Below are 20,450 nucleotides of genomic sequence, written 5' to 3'. Positions count from 1 at the left end.
CTATGCAGATGTGCTCAACCATCATTTTGTCCCAGAAAGCCACCTCACAAGTCTGCAGATAGACCGAAAGGAAGGAGAGGTTTTGGATTAGGATAAAAAAATCAATGCAACTTAGAGTGACATAGGTGGGTGTTAAAAAGACAACATAAAGTCAGAGAGAGATGGGAAATGTGGAGATTTGAGGACATTTGGATAGGAAGAAAGAGGAATGAAAAAATAGCATGAAAATAATGAACTTACAGTTGGCGTGACAGTCACCTTGGTCATGAAGTTAATGTGTGGAGGTGGCTGCACCAATATTCAGCGTCCGAAAATGGATAATGTCCCCAGTATTTGATTGATACCTCACAAATCTGTAGGTGTCTTCCTCAGGACAGCAGCCAGAGAACAAGTCAATAGAAACTACAGAGGCAAGTGTTGCACCTGTGCACTGTACACAAGGAGTGTAAAAGGAAACGCATATCAGTATCCTCCAGGTGTAACAAGTTCTAGGCATGCCATGACACCAGAAAATGGGAAACCCCTGCCATCACATGTATGACGGAGGTGACAACACTTACAAACATTTACATCAACATTACTTGGGCTCTAGAGTCGGGGTTTGCAGGGTAAGTATCCGAGGGAAGCAGTGATGTCCTGAGGGAGGAGTTACTGATGGCCCGTTAGTTCACAGCTAAAAATGGGAGAGGTGTTAAAGAAGGAACCACTTATGGCTTTAGGGAATGGAATACAACAAAGCTAGGGTTATGCTGATTTTTAAAGAAGAGAGATGGGTTGGGGTTTAACAGAAGAGGGAGATGAGAAACACAGCAAACTATATGGATGGTAGAGGCCAGAAAGAAATGAGCAGTAGGGCAGGGAAATGGGGGATAGTGGTTTTAACCCTGGTAGTTTGAGAGCAAAGGAAGGGAGCAAAAGTTAGCTAGCGATGTATAAGGATTTAGATAAAAAGCAAGAAAAGAAAGGGGACATTGATGGGGTAAGAAATACAGCATGGGGCAAGACTGTCACAATGGGAAACTGGACACGGGGCAGAGACTTTAGAGACAGCAAAGGAAAAGAGATTAGTTGAACAGAGAATTAGAAAAATTACAGAGTTGCAAACAGGGGAAGGACAGGGTGGCAGACATAGCTTGTGGTGGTTGGGGTGTTACATAGCAAGTAGAGGAGTGTCTATAGTTGGTACTTTTGTCATTTATGCTGGCTGACAATTCAATTGCTTATACTGCCTGTCCTAAGGGGTTTGCAAAGTTAGCTGTTTCTGCTTTAAGCAGCTTCTGAGTGGAACTTTTCCATGTAGTGTATTTACTTGTTTTGCAAGTGATTACTTTCCAGCAGAATAAAGTGTCCTTCCTGACTGCCTGGGATTAAGAGCCTTGGATCTGTGGTGGCATGTCATGTTCAGCTCCATCTCAAGATGTAGCTGAGAGAGAGAATCTGGGGCACTAGATGCAGATTTCCTTGGACACACTTACATTCTCTACAGAGTTTACTTTCCAAACTATTTTTATGAAGCGCTTTTCTGTGCACTGCATAAACGCACTGTCCTGACATACATGCTGCTTTAACTATTTACCCCTCCCAGTACGTTTGAAGTACATTTCTGGCTCATGTAGGTACACAATGCACCAGGCTCTTTTTGAAATGTGGCTTAACTATCGGCTGCCATACAAGACAACCTCTTAACCACATTGTGTGATCCTGGGCAAGTGTTAAGTTTTCATGGTCCTCCTGTCCTAATCTTACAGGATTGGTTGTGCTTAGATAAAGGTTAACCCCTTGTACTAAGCGCTCCCTAAAACAACTATATCTTTCTAAACAGCATACAAGCAAGTGGTTTGACCAGAACTTTAATGACGTTTGCAGGGGCAGCGAGGTGAAAAAGAGCTTTCAGAGACTTCCTTGCAATAAATTAGATAATATATGTGTTATTGGGACGCCTGGGGGCATGCCTGTCTTCAGTGAGACTAGAGCTTTAGTCCCTGTGAGGGCCTGAGGTCACCTCGCCCGCAGCAGGCATTGTAAATGGATGCCTTTCGTCCTGGCTATAGCAGAGATCACCCTTGGTCTAGCGCCCCATGCTTCCCTAAAGTCATGCTTACTGGTCTAGCGCCCCATGCTTCCCTAAAGTCATGCTTACTGCTGCACAAAAAAGCATGTAAAGGCCCAGACAATTTTAAGTGGAAGATTTTGGTAACATTATTTAAATGAAATTAAAGCTCGGGGCTTTGTTTGTGGTAAATATATTACTTGCAAACCTGCGTGCAAAGGCAAAACTATGTTTTGCTTCTTCTAATTTCTGCTTTCGGCTCTCATTCCCGGATGTTGAAGGGACAAGTGGAAAACACCTAGTTTTCTAGGTAGAAGGCACTGGCAAAAGGCAAGACCAGATAAGCCACGGGGAGAGAAACAAGCATTGGCATAGCCAATAGGTCTCGCTTTTGGAACCTTATAAGTATTTAGTTATGCAGCACAATATCCTTGGTGCAATAACATCAACTGTTGCATGGCTAAAAACTTATAAGGTCCCAAAGGCGAGACCTATTGGCTATGCCAATGCTTGTTTTTAGAAGCCTGGCGTGCAGTTTTAAATGTAGGCTGGTAAGAAAGGTGCCAACCCAAGGGGCAAGGTCTAGAGAGAAATAAGATAGGAAGAGAGGCGAGTTATAATGAGATAGCACAAATAGAAAGGTGAAGCACAGAATGACCGGTCGGGTAAACAAAGTGGCGATGCAGAGAGGCAGGTAGAGCTGGTGAGATGAAAAATAGAAAGATATGAGAAATAGGGAGAAAAGAGGTGCAGATGAGGTAGAGAGATGAGGCTAATACAGAGGAAGGGCGAGGGAGAAGTAGAGAATGGTGAAATAGGGAGAGAGAGACAGAGGTAAGACAGATGTATTAAACGAGCAAGACATTGGAAGCAGAGAGAGTGAACAGAAACAGTGAAGGAGATAGAAAGAGTGATGAAAGCAAAGGGAGTGATAGATGAAGAGGTAGAGAGAGCATTGTAGAGAAAAATAAATAAAATAATGGGAAAGGCGAGGGAAAGAGGACATCAATAAAACAAGCGTACACATGGCGGAAACAAAGTTATCGAGGTAAAGCTTTGTAAATAAAGGGTGCAGTCATTTCCTTGCAGTCATTATATGTAGGAAAAAAAAGGCTACATTCCTTCCTTATCGTACATATTTGTACAAGAGAAATTTTTTGGGGCTTCTGTGATGTCATAGGTGATGCTGTAGGGCAAGTCATTAAGCTGAACAGTGCATTTCGATGTTTCTTTCTTGTGTGGGTGGGGGTAAAACAGCAGGGAGGAGGATGAGGTGGGTTAAAAGCAGTGGGGGATTTTGTTAAAAACAGCGGCAGGCGATGGGTGGTGGGTTAACACAAATAATGCGTGTGTGGTATTTGTAATAGTTAAAACAATACCAGACAAGAGCTAGGAGACTGAAACAAACAACAGAAGGCATGCGGGCAGGGAAGGAATAGTAACAGGGGAGGGATATAGCAAGAAGATGTAGGGAAAGCGCCGGAGAGGAGAGATGACTGTCTGCAGATGCAGTTAAATTGAGTGCTCGGTAGCAAAGCTGGCTCTCGGCATTGCGTGGGCGGGGGTCGCATTCCTGAGAGTGTGGTTCAGTAAAAACAGACTCACTCAGAGACCGTGGGAGAAAGGTAGGAAAGAGGAGACAATAAAGGACAAAGAAACAATTTATCGTTTCCCTCTTGCCAAAAAAGGAGCTACTTGCTTATTAACACTTCAGTGGCGGTTAATGGCATGTTATGCTATACTAGATTGCTACGTGGCGTTATGTTATGCGGCATTCCTGAAGACCTGGCTTCTTGGCGCTGCTAGGTATTTAAATGGAGCTAAAACAAGTAAAAGTGCAAGATAAAACAGAGGTGGGTGCCAAAGGAAGAGATGGGCAAAGACTGCGGGGCAAACGGGGATGAAAACAAGTACTAAACAAGCACTGGGGGGAAGCGACGCAAACTGGGGGGATGTGATCAGCCCAGTGATCCACATGCATGGAGGCTTCACGCTGAATGCAGCTGGTAGTGTTACACCAGCGCACTGCAGCAGCAAAGATCTTTCACCTTCTGCAGATATTACTTCAGAAGGGAAAAATGTGAGTGAAGGTGTGGCGTAACGGCCAGAGCAGTTGATTTTTGAACGGTGGAAACAGATCCGAGTCTCGGCATGGGGTCCAACATCCTGTGATTCTGGGTAAATCACTTAATCTTTGGAATTGTCAGTAAGTCAGGTATAAACATCAAAGTGATGGAATCGGACCTTTCTTGACGAAGCAAGGCTGAATGAAGAGAGGAGCATGCCTATGTAATGTTTGGGGACAGATGCATACCAATTTATAAGCAATTCTGCTGACCTTAGACTGTGCTACCCGAATTATGAGATTTTGTGGCCGTGGTGGCGTTTCGCAAAAATGATGAATATGTCGTAGTTTCCATATAATCTGTCACACTCTGCATAACCTGCAGATTTGAACAAAAATGGTTCCAGCTCAAACAGATCAACACTTACAAACAAGACAACACTTGATTTGAAGGCGGCATGATAAGTTTCCTCTGAGGGAGGTGGGAGTTGATGGGGAGCAAATGGGTCTGTCAATTAAGCTGGTCTGCCTCCTGGCACGGGCTGCGGCCGTGAATAAGTGACGGCAGGGGGGGAGAGGGGGGGGGGGGGGGGGCGGGGAGCAGAGCCTTTGAAGAGGTATAGTCACGGCCTGCGGCCGTGAATATGGGGAGGAGAACTGGCTGATAGGCAGAAGCTCAAGGCAAGGCTCAGGCAAGCTCGTGCTTCAATGAGGCGTGGACAAAGTGAAGAGCCAATGGAATAAAGGAAAGGCACGGGGAAAAAAAGTTTATGGCACAAAAGCGCGTGCCTGTGCCCACGTAAACTCGAAGAAAACGCCACGGGAAAAGCGGTAGTTTGACGAGTGTTTTGAGCACTTGAATTCTCCCCATTCCTGCGGAATGGTAAAGGCTCGACCTAAAAAAGCATAGTGCAGCCATAGTAAGACGTGAGAGGCTCATGGAAAGGGAAGTAACAGCCGGTGGGCCAGGAGGCTACATGAGAGCAGTAGGGAAAGTAAGGAGCTTTAATATAGACCCTGGTTCAGTGGTTGAAACATGAGATGCCCAGGGTGGGGAGCAGGGGTTGCAGGTGGGGCCATTGGGGAGCACAAGCACTAGATAAGTGCAGAGGGAAAACAATGTGCGATGGGAGTGCCCCGTGCATTACTTCACTGCAGGCCTCAAATGCGAATGAGTGGGGAGCGACCTGGGGGCTGTATCTGAGAGGCCCATGAGCAGCACATCCGAAGGGTGAACAAAGAGCCCAGGGGAAAGCAGGGTCCGCCAGGCTTTTACCCGCAGATGCTTTGGCTGTTCTCGGACTGCAGAAGCTGCATCATGTTTATCTCTTGCTCTGAGGAATGAAAGTGCCAGAAGAGGAGCCCCGAAGCCAAAAGAAATCTTTGTGGGGAAAGACAACAACCTCTTAGCCGATAGCGCTGTGCAATTTCTGTATGGAACCAGCCAATTTGAACTTACTCATGCTTATATTCGCTGTAGACCATGTGGCCTAACAGCCAGAGCGGCGGACTTTGGAGCTGGGGAACCAGGTTCGGTTCTCGGTGTCTGTTCAACAGCCTGTGAGTCCGGACAAATCTTTTAATCTCACCTTGCCTAGAGCAATAAAATATAAATGCGTCCTTGTGTAATGTGACTCGCACTTCTATAAAGCACTTTGTTTCTGTCAGGTGTCTCAATTTACTCTAGTGCTTGGTCCACTTGTCCTTGGGACAAAACCGACATTAAAACTTCTTGCCCTTTTCCAACTATCCAACTTCTTGCCCTTGCAAGAAATCTAGATGTCTCGGGCGTCGGGCGATACGAATTGCCCTCCCCTTCAGAGTAATGTATGTAATTTGCTTAGACGTCAGAAAGGTATTTACCCACTTCGGTAGAGGAGCCAGGTTGGTAAACTGAGTTGCAAACTGGCTGTTTGATTAGAGACGGGGAACATCTTTATTTGTTCTGAGATGGAGAAAATGAATTAAATGAGGCTCATGTCGGTTCGTAGGGATCCTCAAAGCAATAGTGGGGTTGCAGAACAGCTAGTAATTATCTTGTGGATTATTTAAAATAATAAAAATATTTCACAAGATAAATACCTAGGATGGAAAAATTCAGATCTGTTTTCAAAAAGCCAGAAGAGGGGTTTGGAGGTGGCAGTGTTGGATAGATCAGTTGAGCTTAGTGCAAAGTCTTGCATTTATGACTCTAAAGCGGGACAATGTCAAATATTAGCCTTCAATGTCTTGAATTAAAAAATAAAGTTACTTGCTGTGTATTGGGCAAAAGTGCATGTTCTCAAAGATGAACATCTATGTTAAGCCAGCCACAAAACAATTGCTATCATGGTGGTAGTTTCTCTTATAGTTTAGAGTCACTTGGTTAAGAGGGGGTGGAATACATTCATAATTAGGTTGCCTTGCCGCTATTTGATTCCGAATTGTGTAAACTGATTCAATTTTGAAAGATGCAGCAAGGTTTTGGGGGTAATATAAGTTACATTGATGTTAAACAGTGGTAACAAATAAATCATGTTGCCAAGCAACAAATGGTTCATTTTGCTTCTGAAGTTCTTGTTATCTGTTAATCATTTCTTTGTTTATTGAGCCATCTTAAAGTTCTTTGGGGTATACTTCAGCTAAAATAAATCCAGGAGCTACCAAAATAATGCTAATTTTATGCTTTCTAGTGGAGCCAAGAGAAGACACTGGGTTTTTATTACCCTTTACGTGCTGTTATTGACTCAATTTAATTTCCAGAAGCCTCTAGCAAATATATTTCGTCAGGACAGTATGCGTTGTGCAAAGAGTGTTTTCTGTTGTATTTCTTTCCAGTAGGTAGGTAGGTGTTTTTCATCATCAGCTGGATTTCCTGAACATTTGCAGATATTGACCAGTTAAAAAGAATCATGGAAGTTGTGGGTACACCAAGTTCTGAGCTTCTGAAGAAAATCTCCTCTGAGCATGTGAGTTCCTAATTGTTTAAACATTAATTTGAATGAATATCATGCACATTTCTTATAGTCACATCACTAGATATTAGGTTGTTATGTGAATCATGGCACGCTTTAAAGTGTAAAAACAAACCTGAATGAGCCGCTTGAAAGAGATGAAGCACATCACTGAAAGACCTTTGAACAGCAGCATCTCTTTGTAAATCCGCTTGAACACTTAGAAATCTAGTTACCTCCATTAACTGATAAATGTATCCTAAAAGTCTGTTTTTTTGGGATGCTTAAGTGCTAAGCTGAATGGATCCCAGACCTAGAAAAATTGTATAATCTATCCTTCGACAAAGGTCTTCTCCCCTTCTTCTACCAGAGAAGAACTAGTGACAACCTTGCTGAAGCAGGGGAAGCCCCCATGGGAGTTGTCTTCATATCGCCCACTCTCGATACTGAACACCGAGTATAAAATACTTAGCAAGATTCTGCCTCGCCGGTTGCTTCCTTTCCTCCCTCAACTGATACATGTAGACCGATGTGGGTTTGTGCAGTGTCGAAACACCTCACTGAATATCTGGTGGTTGTTCAAGAGAATGGTATACTCCTATGCCTGTTGCCTTTCACTGGATGTTCAACAGGCTTTCGATTCCTTAAATTGGGTTTTCAGGGCAGCAGCAGAATACCTCTGGCCTACATTAGGTGGGTCAGACTGCTCTATACTGCTCCCACAGCTTGGGCTCAAACAGGTCCACACATATCCGAAACCTATATTGTATGACGAAGTACGAGGCAGGGTTGTCCCCTTTCCTTTTCATATTAGTGGTCGAACCAATAGCAGAAAGAATTCGACAGGAGACTGGTCATAAGGGGATTCCTGTGGACAATGAAGTCCATACTATATCACTCTACATGGATTTTGAATTTAAAAGGTATTCGGAGACGCACGCAGAGATGGCCCAGTTGTTATTCACCTATGAGAATATCTCTGGCCTCTGCATAAATGTGGACAAATCCTGTTCATACCCCTTTGCCGGCACGTATGCAAAGCCCACCCTGCACTACGGCAATTACAAGATCCCGGTGGCCCCTTGCACCTGCCAGTACCTTGGGGTTGAAATATATGTAGAGCTGGCCCTGACCTATTTGAAGGTAATCTCTCACACATGATGGTGCAACTTAAATCACAAGTAGCCTTCTGGGTTTTGTTGTCCCTGTTCGTGGCTGGGCAGCTAGTCCGTTCTAAAATGGTGATGTTATCGCGTCTTATACCACTTTGTGAACTTACTCATCGTAGTACCTGCAGGGATTTCCTGACAACTGAACACCATACTGAGCTGGTGTGGTGGGGGCAGGGGCGCCACAGAGTCAGCTTAGCTGAACTACAACTACCAACTGATAAAAGAGGAATGGTGGCCCCCGTCTTCAAGGCATACTGTATAGTCTGGCAACTGCAATGGTTTGTGTACTGGCTCACTGGATGCAACCTCGCCGAAAAAAACCATACCAAGGATCAACTAGAGCATGTTCAGCTGCACCACCAGCTGTGCTCGGATGCTGCCCACACATACATTGCTCTCATGCACTGAGCTAATGTATGCCTCATGCACCCAATATTCTCTTATGAGGCTTCCCTACTGCCTCTGGCACCTTAACGAAAAGTAGACATGACCCTGAGAATGTGAAGGGATCACTGCTGGGGGGATGGATCTGTTTGCGGATGGCTTCCTCTTGATACACTAGGATTTCATACACACACACAACCTCCCGGACTCCCTATGCCTCACACATGCCAGTATCCTTCAATATGTGCGTAAATATTGGATAGTGGACTGCCATGAGCCCTCAACTTGTGAGCTACTCTGGACTTTGCACACAAGGGGGCATGGTCGGCACTTAGTGCGGTGACTATATAAGGGTCTCCGGTACCACCTCATGATCCCACTTTCATCCTTAAGGGAAAGGTGGGAGACTGACTTAACCAGGGTACTGTCAGACAAGGAATGGGCATGTAAGCTAGAATATCCCAAAAAAGTGTCTCACAGCTCGAGATTCAAATTTATTCAGTTTTCCATTTTGTAAAGGGCATAATTATCACCTCGCAAAATCAATCCGATGTCCCCCAAAGGTGGGAGACTGACTTAACCATGGTACTCTCAGACAAGGAATGGGCATGTATGCTAGAATACCCCAAAAAAGTGTCTCCCAGCTCGAGATTCAAATTTATTCAAATTTCCATTTTGCAAAGTGCATAATTAACACCTCGCAAAATCAATCTGATGTCACCCACTGCACCTTCGATATGTCCCCGTTGTAGAGTGGAGGAGGCAGACTTGATTCACATGCTGTGGACCTGTCCACAACTTTCAGACTACTGGGCGGTAATAGCGAGAGCACTAGGTGAGGTAATGAGACAGGCACTCCTGGATAACATTGAACACTGTATACCAGGACTGCCCACGGGACCTAGAGGATCCAAAATGGGAGTGTGTATTTCAAAATTAGTTTCACTGCTGGCGAAACACCTGCTCACTAGATGCTGGACGTCCCCATTGGCTCCAAAACTAGAAGAATGGTAGGAGGAGGTTCATAGTTGGGGTTTTGCAGAGAGTATAGCCCACAGGCAGGACGAATATAGGGGGCTGCACACATCGCCCATCTCCATGGAATGGGATGTGCGGTTTGAGGGCTTCAAGGCACAAGATCCTGTTCCCTCAGGAGACACTAAATCACAACGAGGTTGTCCATATGGGTCCAACACGATTACACCCCAGTGTTGCTGCGTTCTGCAGAGGCTCCAATACCACACGTTCTACCAGGTCCATAACTAGGATGCATCACACTTGCATGTACATCTCTCACTTCCGGTTCCGAGCGGCAACTCTTGGGTGACACATTGAGGGTTTTTGTTTGGTTTGGGTTCCGGGTGGGTGTTTGTTTGTTGCTTATTCTTAGTTTTTCTCTCTGCATTGGCTTGACACAGAATGGACTTGGATGCTATACTCATGGCACTTTATACATACTATTGACTCCTTCTGTCCTCATTCGCTACTTGGAAAGTCATTTTTTATTTTTTTTTGCAGAGTTTTATATAGCGCGAACTAGACCCGAACCGAATCCGGTATCAGAGCGCTTTACATATCGCCAGTTACGTTACATGAGGACACACATTCATTTTAGGCACGGGGAGATTAAGTGATTTGCCCAGAATCACAGGAGGTTTATTTTGGCGTCGTTACCGAGACTCGAACCCAGATCCCCAGGTCCGAGGTCGAGCGCCCTAGCCGTTAGGCCAACTCCCCTCCCCAATCATTCTCTTGTAATAAGTACGATTGATAAAAATATTGTTAAGTTTGTGTTTAAAAAAAAAGTGTTACGCTGAAATGGGTGCTTTTCACGTTATGTTAGTGTCACCCGTGTGCTGTATCTCACACGGGCAATGATGACTTGTGAAGATCTCACTGTTTTGTGAGTGGGTATGTTCCTCATGTCATACATTCACCCCAGTACAGATATCTGGGCCTAAATCCATCCGTTTATTTGCTCACCATGCCATTCCAGTTTGTAACTAGCCATATGCAAATCAGTCTTGACCCTGCGCCCAATGCGAACAGTCCAGTCCGAACTGCCAGGCCAAGTCCTCCCTGGACTGGAAACAAGCATCCTAGGACCGGGTTTGGGGTTTCACCCCTCATCAGCCAGGATAGCAGACTCCAGTGGCACTAGCCTGGCTAATAAACGGTGTTACCCAGAACTCGGTCCCAGGATGCTTGTTTCCAGTTCAGGGAAGACCTGGCTTGGCAGTTCGCGCTGGACTGTTATTATTCACAAAAAAAGGGGAGGGGGTCGAAAACAAACTCTACCACCCCAAGTATCACATATAAACACATAAAGGGGGTGGAGACGACTAGATCGAGAGAATAGAAAAACAAGCAGTGGCACAATCGTGTGTTTAGAACAACTGCCCTCACTCACACACAAATGTTTGTGACATGCTTCATCATCGGGTCTGCTTACAAAATGCACCTGCATAGCCACGCATAGGGCGCAGCATAGGGAGGGGGGTGGGACATAAAACACAATAACGGAGACAAAGACGTGACCTGTTAAATGTGGGCACTATAATACGGTCGAAACATGTTGGCTATCGCAGTTTGAGGGGTGTTTTAGGAACTTGATTTCCTTCATAAACACTGACCATCCTTCACTTATTTTTAATCCTGACCTTGGAACCTATGAATAAAGGTCTGACCGGTATCAATGAGCCAGTTTTAAAGAGCACTATCTACTTACTGCACCTTTGTCTATCACTATACCCAGTCTTGGGGTAACACTCTATTTGTGATCACTGTTAGTCACATTTGTTTTTGTCTCCGTTATTGTGTTTTATGTTTCCCACCCTCCCTATGCTCCGCGAGCTGGAATGTTCCCATGGGGCACAGGGTCAAGACTGATTTGCATATAGCTGGGTCTGAATTGAGGTGGCGAAGAGAGCTAAAGAATGATGATGGATTCAACCTAGATCTGTGACTGGGGGTGAGGGTCTAAAAAGTTTCAGCGCTCCGTCCATCATCTCCCTGTGTTTGCTTAGATGAGATGGAGGCGTATTTTCATATCCCAGCTCAAAGAAATATCTTTCGTTGTAAGACCTGGCTTATGAGTATTTATGAAGACGATTGCAGTGGGAGCAACTCATTTGAGATACCAAGCTACTCTCGTACTTAGACGACTGTCTCCTAAAGGTGGATTTATTGCAACAATGCCAAGGAGTAGCCTGAGAATTGTGACTCTGCTGTTGACTATGAAACCCATTTTGAATATAAATTCTCACTATTACCAGCAAAGATAAAGGCTTTCATAGGGCAGAATTCATCACAGAGATTAAGCCAGCTCTTCCCAAGAAGAGCGGAGGCTCTGCAAGATTAGCTATGTCTTTACTACATTTCTCAATCTCTAATAGTAAAGACCATATTGAAGATAACATTTACAAATGCAAGGATACACATGAGATCAATTCACCAGTGGTTATAGAACCATGGGGACCCGTAGAATCTAGTAGTTATAAGCCCTCTGCAATCCGAGCTGAACAGCCCTATAAAGGACATCTCAAAACACCAATCCTGCAGGGCATTATAACAGACGCAGCACACTTTCTTTTGGTGGGGTTTACATATGGGCAATCTGAAGATGAGGTAAAAATGGGCCTTGTAGGAAGCACTGAAACACATAAACTACCTAGAGCTGAAAACAAGATTTTGAGCTTTGACCACTTTACAAGGTCAGATACACAATACAACAACAATATTCTCCCTCAAGAAGATGGGGCACAATATTATAACCCCGTTGAATGTAGTACAATACATTTTGAGGTGGGCCATTTCCACAAACATGTTAGTAGTGGCAAACCACATACTAGGGTTAGCCAAAATTCACACATGCTACTTAAGCAGACAGATGGAAAACTCCCAAGAATGGAAGTTGAAACAGTCAGAAGTAGACAGGAAATTCAAGACTTGGAGAGCCCCAAACAAAGATCTGTTTGCCATAAGAGAATTTAAAATGCCACAACTTTACATACAGTAAGTTCAACAAAGCAGGGTACCTCGGACACCATAAATCACACTGAGTTTTTTGTAGCAACAGGTGTCCCATTTATTGAACCTGTATTTGCATTATTTTTAGACTTTAATGTATTTTTTTCAATGGAGTATTCCTTCACCATATATACAACACAGATATTAAAAAAAACATTTTTACATTTATATACAAACACATTACGAATATGTACATAAAAACTGATTACACATGTCAACAATACACTTAATTTATGAAAATATTTGAAGTATCTTGCAGATCTAATATTTGACACAAAGAAGAAAAAGAAAAGAAAACTTTTTGACACCTACAATTATCTTTATAGTCGATGGATATTATTCGTATTTCTACAAAGTTGAAAAGTCCTAGTAATGTTCACTGTGTCAAGACGCTATTAGTCCTGTACACCTGTTCTGACTCCTGGTCCTTTATGGTGGCCTGAAGGAAGAATTTAGGTTTTAATTTCAAGTGCGAGTTTATCTTGTTTCAACTCGGCCAGAAGAGGAAAATCCAACTTGTCTTGCACTGGATCTTTCTAGACCACTATGTTATACCGACGCGTTTCGACCTTGCTGTTGTGCCGTTTACATACAGGCACTACTTTCCCCAGTCGGTGGGGAATGCACGATTGATAAGCTGGTACAAAATATTACCATCAATTACCACTTATCCTTCCTATAATAAATAAGTAGAGCGTATCCAAAATGGTTCTCATATTTGTGGCACTTGGATAGCCAAGCCAAATATGCATTTCCCATCTTAAGCTAATGGCACAATGCAATGTAATCAAAATACCAACGCAAAAGGATGTACTGACAGTGCAGGAAGGAAAGATTTTCATCCACATCATCTGTAGCTAGCAATGTGGCCCCTTCCTGAAGTAATGTATTTCAGTCACCTTACTTTCCCTGAAAAGTGTGTTAGTATTACGGCGATTAGAAGACCCACATTAAAACAATGTTATGCAGCAAACGGACACTATAATTTAAATGCTGTTCACAAAACAATTTCAAGGATTAGTTAACTTGTTAAGGGTGTAAATCCGATACTTGGCACCTTTGATAGATTGCATACTCAGTAAGGCTTCACGAAGAGTAAATATACTTGTTATCACAGCATACGTCAATGAAAGATGCTAATTAGATTTTCTGAACACCTGTCATCAAACAATTTTGAAGTTGTCAAAAATTCTATTATTTACATGTGGTTCCACCATCTCAAAGTACATTAATTCTGGTACTATCAGGGCTAATGAAGGAACCTTTTGAAGCAATGCACAAATCTATCCCAAACGTGAGCTTAAAACCGCTTTTATCGTGGACATCACAATGTACACTTAGTGATTTAAAGGCATTGTTACTGAAAATCCATGTAGTCAAGGTAGTTGTGAGGATTTAATCTGCTATTTGTGATAATTGCATATTCAAGCAGACTTGCATACTGCATGCACTGCACACCACACTTGATGCACTAGACAAAAAACTGAAACATTTAGAAGATCGTTATTCCTAATTTCAAGACACTTTGATACCCCCCCAAATCCAAGCAACATTACCCCAATTTCAGGAGGAGGCAGATAGGGAGGTGAATTACGTGGGTAAAAATGCAGTGGCAAGGTGGTATAGGAATGGGGGGGGGGGACCAGCCTGGTCAAACCCTTGCTAGGCTTTTAAATCCTTATACTGGAGACATATATGTTCGGATCAGAGATGGTACCAGACATGAGCCATCAGAAGGATATTGCATTTATTTTTACTTCATATTATACTGCCTTACACAACGCAGAGAACCGTACCACTTCCTTCCCTGATGATTGCGTAGCATGCGCAGTCCTTGTCTGACTGCAGGCTTAGGATCGCAAGGTCCTTAATGGCCCCTTACAGTTGAAGAAATTAAAGAAACCTTTAAGTCTCTAGCGGGAGGCAAAGCTCCTGGCCTTGATTGCCTAACTGTGGAATTTTAGAAACCATATGCCTAAACGCTGGCTGCAATTAGTCTGTTGCTGGATGCTCAAAAAGCATTTGACACCTTGTCATGTGATTTTGTTTGCCACGTGGTCGAGGGTGAGGGATGGACATGGGTTCTGGGGTGAATCGAATTGCTCTACAACCAACGGCAAGATTGAGGATAAATGGGTTTCTATGCTTTCCAACTAGTATAGCCAGATGCATCTATCAAGGATGCTGGTTATCCCAGCTCATATTAGCCATTGCTACAGACCTACTGATAAGTATCCTACAGGAGCATCATCCCCAATGGGGGCCATGCATTGCTGGCATCGCTGTATGCTGATGACATTATCCTTTATATCAAACACTCAAATGCTAATCTTGTCCTAATACTAAGAGACATAACTAAATTTGGTCAATTCTCAGGTTTCAGATAAACTGGGATAAATCCATTACGATTCCCTGGTCGAATGCTACCACTAAATCAGCATCAGAATATCCCCTATGCGGTGATACCCCGACATGTTACCTGGGTATTCAGATACACCAGGGCCCTGCTATGGTCATTCAGGCTAATTACAACCTGGTACTGCAGCGCATTAAACAGCAAGCGCAATACTGTACGCATCTTCGTCTTTCCCTTGCAGGTAGGATGTCTGTATTGAAAATGTATTTTCTTCCTCGCTTGCTTTACTTGTTCATTAAAATTCCACTCACACTCAAGACATTGTTCTTCAAAACGATGCACAGCATCTTCGTTAGTTGTGTCTGGGTCCATTAACAAGCCAAGATCACATGAACTATGTTAACTCTAACCTACTCCAAAGGTGGATTATCTACTCCAACCGTAGAATATTAATATCTGGTGGCTCTAGCCAAATATCTCTTCTTCTAGGTACATCCCAGTTTCTGCCTGCTGTCTTAAACTATCAAAAGAAACATGGCTGACACCACTTTATTGAGTACTGTTATCAGTCGGAGGCCCCCCCGTCCGCGGAACCATGCAGATACAGTGACCTGCACTGTGTATGCTTGACACTCTTTCGCACAACATGCAGGTATCGGGGAGGTATATTCCCCACAGCTTCCAATTTGTAATAATCCACTGTTGCCGCTCACCTAAAAGCAAAAAGCACAGATGCAACGGACATCTTTGGGTCTACGCACAATGGGAGACTTTTTCCCTGACGGAATGTTTAACTCAATTGAAGCATCCAAGTAGTTTATCTCAGTTGAGGTATTTAAGCAGTTGAGCTTCGTTTTCTTATATTGGCGTGTAAGGAAAACACTACAAGCGTGCTTTCCTCAATTCCCAACTGTTCTCGTGGCACTGACTGAACCATTCGCCTCCCTCTCTCTGAATGGCCTTATTTTACAAGACTGTGTTCCACTATGATGTGTAGCCCACAGGCCTCAATTTCCCCGGCTTGCCAACATTTGATTCAAGTCTTGCCAGGAAATTAAGATCTTGGAGTTTGACTCAGTTGAACTCAACCATTTTAGGTTCCCTCAGATATCTTCTGGCGAGAGCAACCTATTTCGTCTAGCTATATTAGCCATGCGAAACTATTCTCTTACGGCACAAAAAATATTCAGCTACTCTTTCAGAGTTTTCTTCTCAGTCCCACTTTTCCTTGCTAGCTCACAAACCTTTAGTAGAACAAAGCCCATAGTCCTTGACTATAATGCACACAATCATCATTTACTGTTCACCTTCATCAATTTTCTTTTTTCCTTTCTCCTCCACAAGGCATGGCCCTTTGAAAGCTAGTGGGAGAATTCTTGTGTAGGGCAAAGGCTGACAGCATAAAAACAAAATAGAAGGGACACATCAGTCACATACAAGCAGTTAAAATATTAAAATCCTCTAAAAACCAGTACAAATTCAAGTTAGGGAAAAAAACTCCAAAATTCTGGATGTGTATCAATGCAACAGTGAAGCTGTCCTTTAGGGCAAGATAAGCCAATTATACAAACCATCATAAAAAGCATCTGAAAAGCGCATTGTATACTCATTAGTAACTAGACATACTAAACAATTCACAATTTATTTCCATTTTCAAACATTTATGGCAGACCTGTTTCCTATGAGGGTGTTATTCTAAAACTACTGTACAGGCAGTTATTTAACCCGTTGGCTGCTGCCGTCGGCCAACGGTCGTTGTGTGCACGTCTGTTGGCCGACGCTGCCCCACCCGTTTTTCGAACGTTCAGCACTGGAGCTGAACGTTTGACGCAGCCAACGGGTTAAAGGACGCTTAAACTGTGACTACTTGTTTACCCATACATTTTATGTTGACATTTGGTCTCCTATCCTAACAAGTGATGTGATTCATTTGTAATTTTTATTTGGATGCTTCCAGCACTTGTACTTTGTGGTTTTGTGCTGCTCGTTATGCTGCCCATATTAGGTAATGCCGTGCATTTGACACATTAAAATGAAATGAAAAATTATATTTATATAGCGCGTAACTACCCAGAGGCCTCGCTGCGCTTTAATTGATTACCAAGGCGAAGTACTGGGTAAGTTAACACGCTTTTCCAAACAAGTGAGTTTTTAAAACTTTCCTGAATGCCATCCGGTTGTTGTTCTCTCTAAGATCAAGAGGAAGGGAATTCTAAATTCTCGCGGCAGTGTGCGAAAATTAGCGGCCGCCCCATTGGGCTTTATTTATTTTGGTTGTGGTGGCTAAATGCAATGAACTGGAGCGAAGGGCTCTGGAAGGCAGATAGGGCACAATTAGGGGGAACATAATGGCAGGGCCTGTTCGATGAAGGGATTTATGCACAATGCACATAGCCTTGAATTGTACCCTTGCAGCCACAGGGAGCCAATGCGGTCTTTTAAGGCCTTCTTGCCCGACTGCCAGCGAGGAATATTAAATAGTAGTCGAGCTGCGCAGTTTTGAGTGACCTGGAGTCTATTCATCACTGTCACCGGGGCTCCTAGATATAGGGCGTTTCCGTAATCCAGGCGGGAGAGTATCAGGGCCTGGACCATGATTCTCCTCGCCTGGAACGGAAGCAGAGGGAGCACCTTCCGGAGCATTCTCATTAGCCCAACACAAGTATATGCCGTTCTAGTGGCCTGGACAGAGAAGTCTAGCGATTTGTCAAGCCAGACTCCAAGGCTCTTTATCTGAGGTTTGGGGGGGGAGGAGAACCTAGACATGTGGGCCAGATGGGAGCCAGGGTGGTCGGTGCAGGGTTGCCCAATAACATAATCTCCGTCTTCTCCCCGTTTAGTCTGAGGCAGGAGGATTCCATCCACTTGGCCACTGCCTCTAAACAGGGGCCCAGTGTACTGGACGACCCCTCAGTGTGGTCCAAAGAGACCATCAACTGAGTGTCGTCCGCGTAGGTGACAATACGCACACCAAAGGGATGGACTATCTCTGCCAAAGGTCTCATATAGACATTAAAAAGTGTGGGGCTCAGGGCAGAGCCCTGTGGAACCCCACAACTGAGTGGTTGCTTGGAGGAGACTATCTCACCCTCAAACACCTGGAAGAAGCGCTCATCCAGGAAGGAAGTCAGCAATGCCAGGGCCGCGCCCGACACGCCCATGCCCTTCAGACGATGTAATAAAGTGGCATGGTTAACCGTGTCGAACGCGGCGCTAAGATCTAATAATATGATGGCTTCTTTCCCTCCCCGGTCCAGCACAGATCTTGTTTCTTCCGTCACTGCCAGCAAAGCTGTTTCAGTTCCGTGTTGAGGGCGAAATCCCGTCTGAGAGACACATAGCAGATTGTTAGATTCTAAATAATCTACTAAGATCTTATTAATGTGCCTTTCAAGCAACTTACTCATCCAGGGATGTAGGGAAATTGGACGAAAGTTAGCCAAGTTGTTTTGATCTAAGGTAGATTTTTTTAAAAGGGCTTTGACCATTGCACATTTCCACGGGACTGGAACAGTGCTCGCGGTGATAGATGAGTTAAGGACATCTAGGATGACCGGGCGAATGGCATCAATGACCTTGATAAGGACCTGCGGAGGTGCTGGGTCGTTAGGAGATCCCGAGGTGTCTTTAGGGATCATTCTATCTAAAGAGATGGAGTCTAGAAGAGGCAATTCATCCAGCAAACAACGAACTAAAAGGTCAGAACTTGTTCCGGTGGCAGTCTCAGGGTCACTTCTACCTGTGACTAAAGAGGAGTAAATGATCTGGATCTTCTGGGAGAAAAAGGTGGCCAGATTGTTGCATCGGGCTAGCGCACCGTCAGATGACAAAGGCTCAGGGGAGGGGGAAATCAATGACTTGGCAATCTTAAAAATCTCTTTAGGAGAATTAGCAGCTAAGTTAATTTTAGATTCATAGAATTGGGCTTGTGCTGACTTCAATTCTTCTTTATATAGCTTAATTGCAGCTCTGTGCTCTGCTTTCTTGGGCTGTGTCTGATCCTGCCTCCAGGCTCTCTCCAGTTTACGACAGGATTGTTTCATAGTTCTCAGGGCGGGGGAGTACCAGGGGGCTACTTTAGATCTTTTTATCGAATGCAGAGATTCCTTCGGGAGAACTAGATCAAGGGATTTAAGAATCCAGTTATCAAAATTGGTAGTGGCTATATTGGGGTTTATAGCCTTCGGAGGTTTAAGTTTGGCGAGAGCCAGTTCCCACTTGGAAGAGGGAAGCGAGACCCATTTCCTCCCCCAATATTTTTTATGATCTTGTGTAATGGGGGGGGGGGGGGGGGAGTACTCGTGGACCATATAAAGGGTATTAAATAGTGGTCGGTCCAAGGCAGTGGTTTAGGGGACTCGACATTTAGGCTATCAAGATTACTATAAATGTGATCTAGAAGATGCCCCTTCGTATGTGTCGAGAGAAATCCTTTTTGGATCAGATCGATGGCTTGAAGATTCAGTCGAAGACTGTTGGCTGCTGAATCAATCGGATCCTCCAAATGCAAATTTAGGTCGCCCAACAAAGTAAAATTTGCCGAGGTGAGCACCAGGTTTGCAGCTACATCCGTCATATTCGTGACAAATTGACCCGGAGTTCCAGGCGGTCGATAGACTAAAATGCCTGAGAAGGTGGTAGTGGGGGAAAATTCTATAGTAAAGTGTAGGCTCTCACAGACCGGCATAGTAGAGGGAGTAACACAGCATCTATAGTGATCTCTATAAATAATGGCTAGCCCTCCTCCTCTACCGGTCTTACGATCCAACCGCTTTAAGGTGTAACCTTGAGGGGTGGCCCACACTGTAGCAGGGTCAGCTTCCAGCTGGAGCCACGTCTCCGCTAAAAAGAGGACGTCTGGATTAAACTCTTCTATTAACAGGGCCAATTCTACACAATGTTTCGACATCGATCAACAGTTAAGAAGGAACATCCTCCAATTGTGATCAATGGGATGTCTCCCTGAGGTTGGAGGGGATAGTCGCCAATTACATGTTTTGCAACGGGCCCTACTATTAGTAGGGAACACCGAATGCAAACATGAAGGGTTAATGGTAGATCTTAACGCGTGCAGGGAAGAGGAGTTATAGGTGGGGCGATTTCCTACCATAATGCCGGGTAGGGTCTGGGAGCGTATGGACGCGGACTGGCGCAGACTGGCTTCTCTTAGGCGCCTCTTCGGCGCGTCTACGGCGCTCCCGCTGCGCGGTGAAACAGGGAATATAAGTAGATTGGGCTAGAGTAAGACTGGAGCGTCAACCTGATAAGATGGCCGCCGAGTATTGGCACCACCAGGAAGTAGGAGCGCTCTGTTCTCCCTCCACAACAAACATCCTAAATCGCTGCGGTGAACCGCGGAGTCAGCGCACAATTAACATTAGCAACAATATTTTTAAAAAGCAGAACGTAGTTTAAAAGCACTTGCAGCAGTAGTAAGCAGTGTTGTCACCCAGAGCGCTAG

The 20,450-nt window shown here is 44.3% G+C and overlaps 1 protein-coding gene across 1 annotated transcript in view; it reads left to right on the top strand.

Annotated features, from left to right (window-relative positions):
- The window catches only part of MAPK11 (mitogen-activated protein kinase 11), a 212,278-nt gene that overhangs the window by 163,126 nt on the left and 28,702 nt on the right, over positions 1-20,450 (top strand). Inside the window, exon 9 of the mRNA XM_078679120.1 lies at positions 6,984-7,063. Coding sequence (XP_078535246.1) covers positions 6,984-7,063 — 80 coding nt within the window. The remainder of the gene's footprint in view (positions 1-6,983; positions 7,064-20,450) is intronic.

This window comes from Lissotriton helveticus, chromosome 1_1, assembly GCF_964261635.1.
Source record: "Lissotriton helveticus chromosome 1_1, aLisHel1.1, whole genome shotgun sequence".
Classification (NCBI taxonomy): Eukaryota; Metazoa; Chordata; class Amphibia; order Caudata; family Salamandridae; genus Lissotriton; species Lissotriton helveticus.
This window is presented reverse-complemented; position numbering and strand designations above follow the sequence as displayed.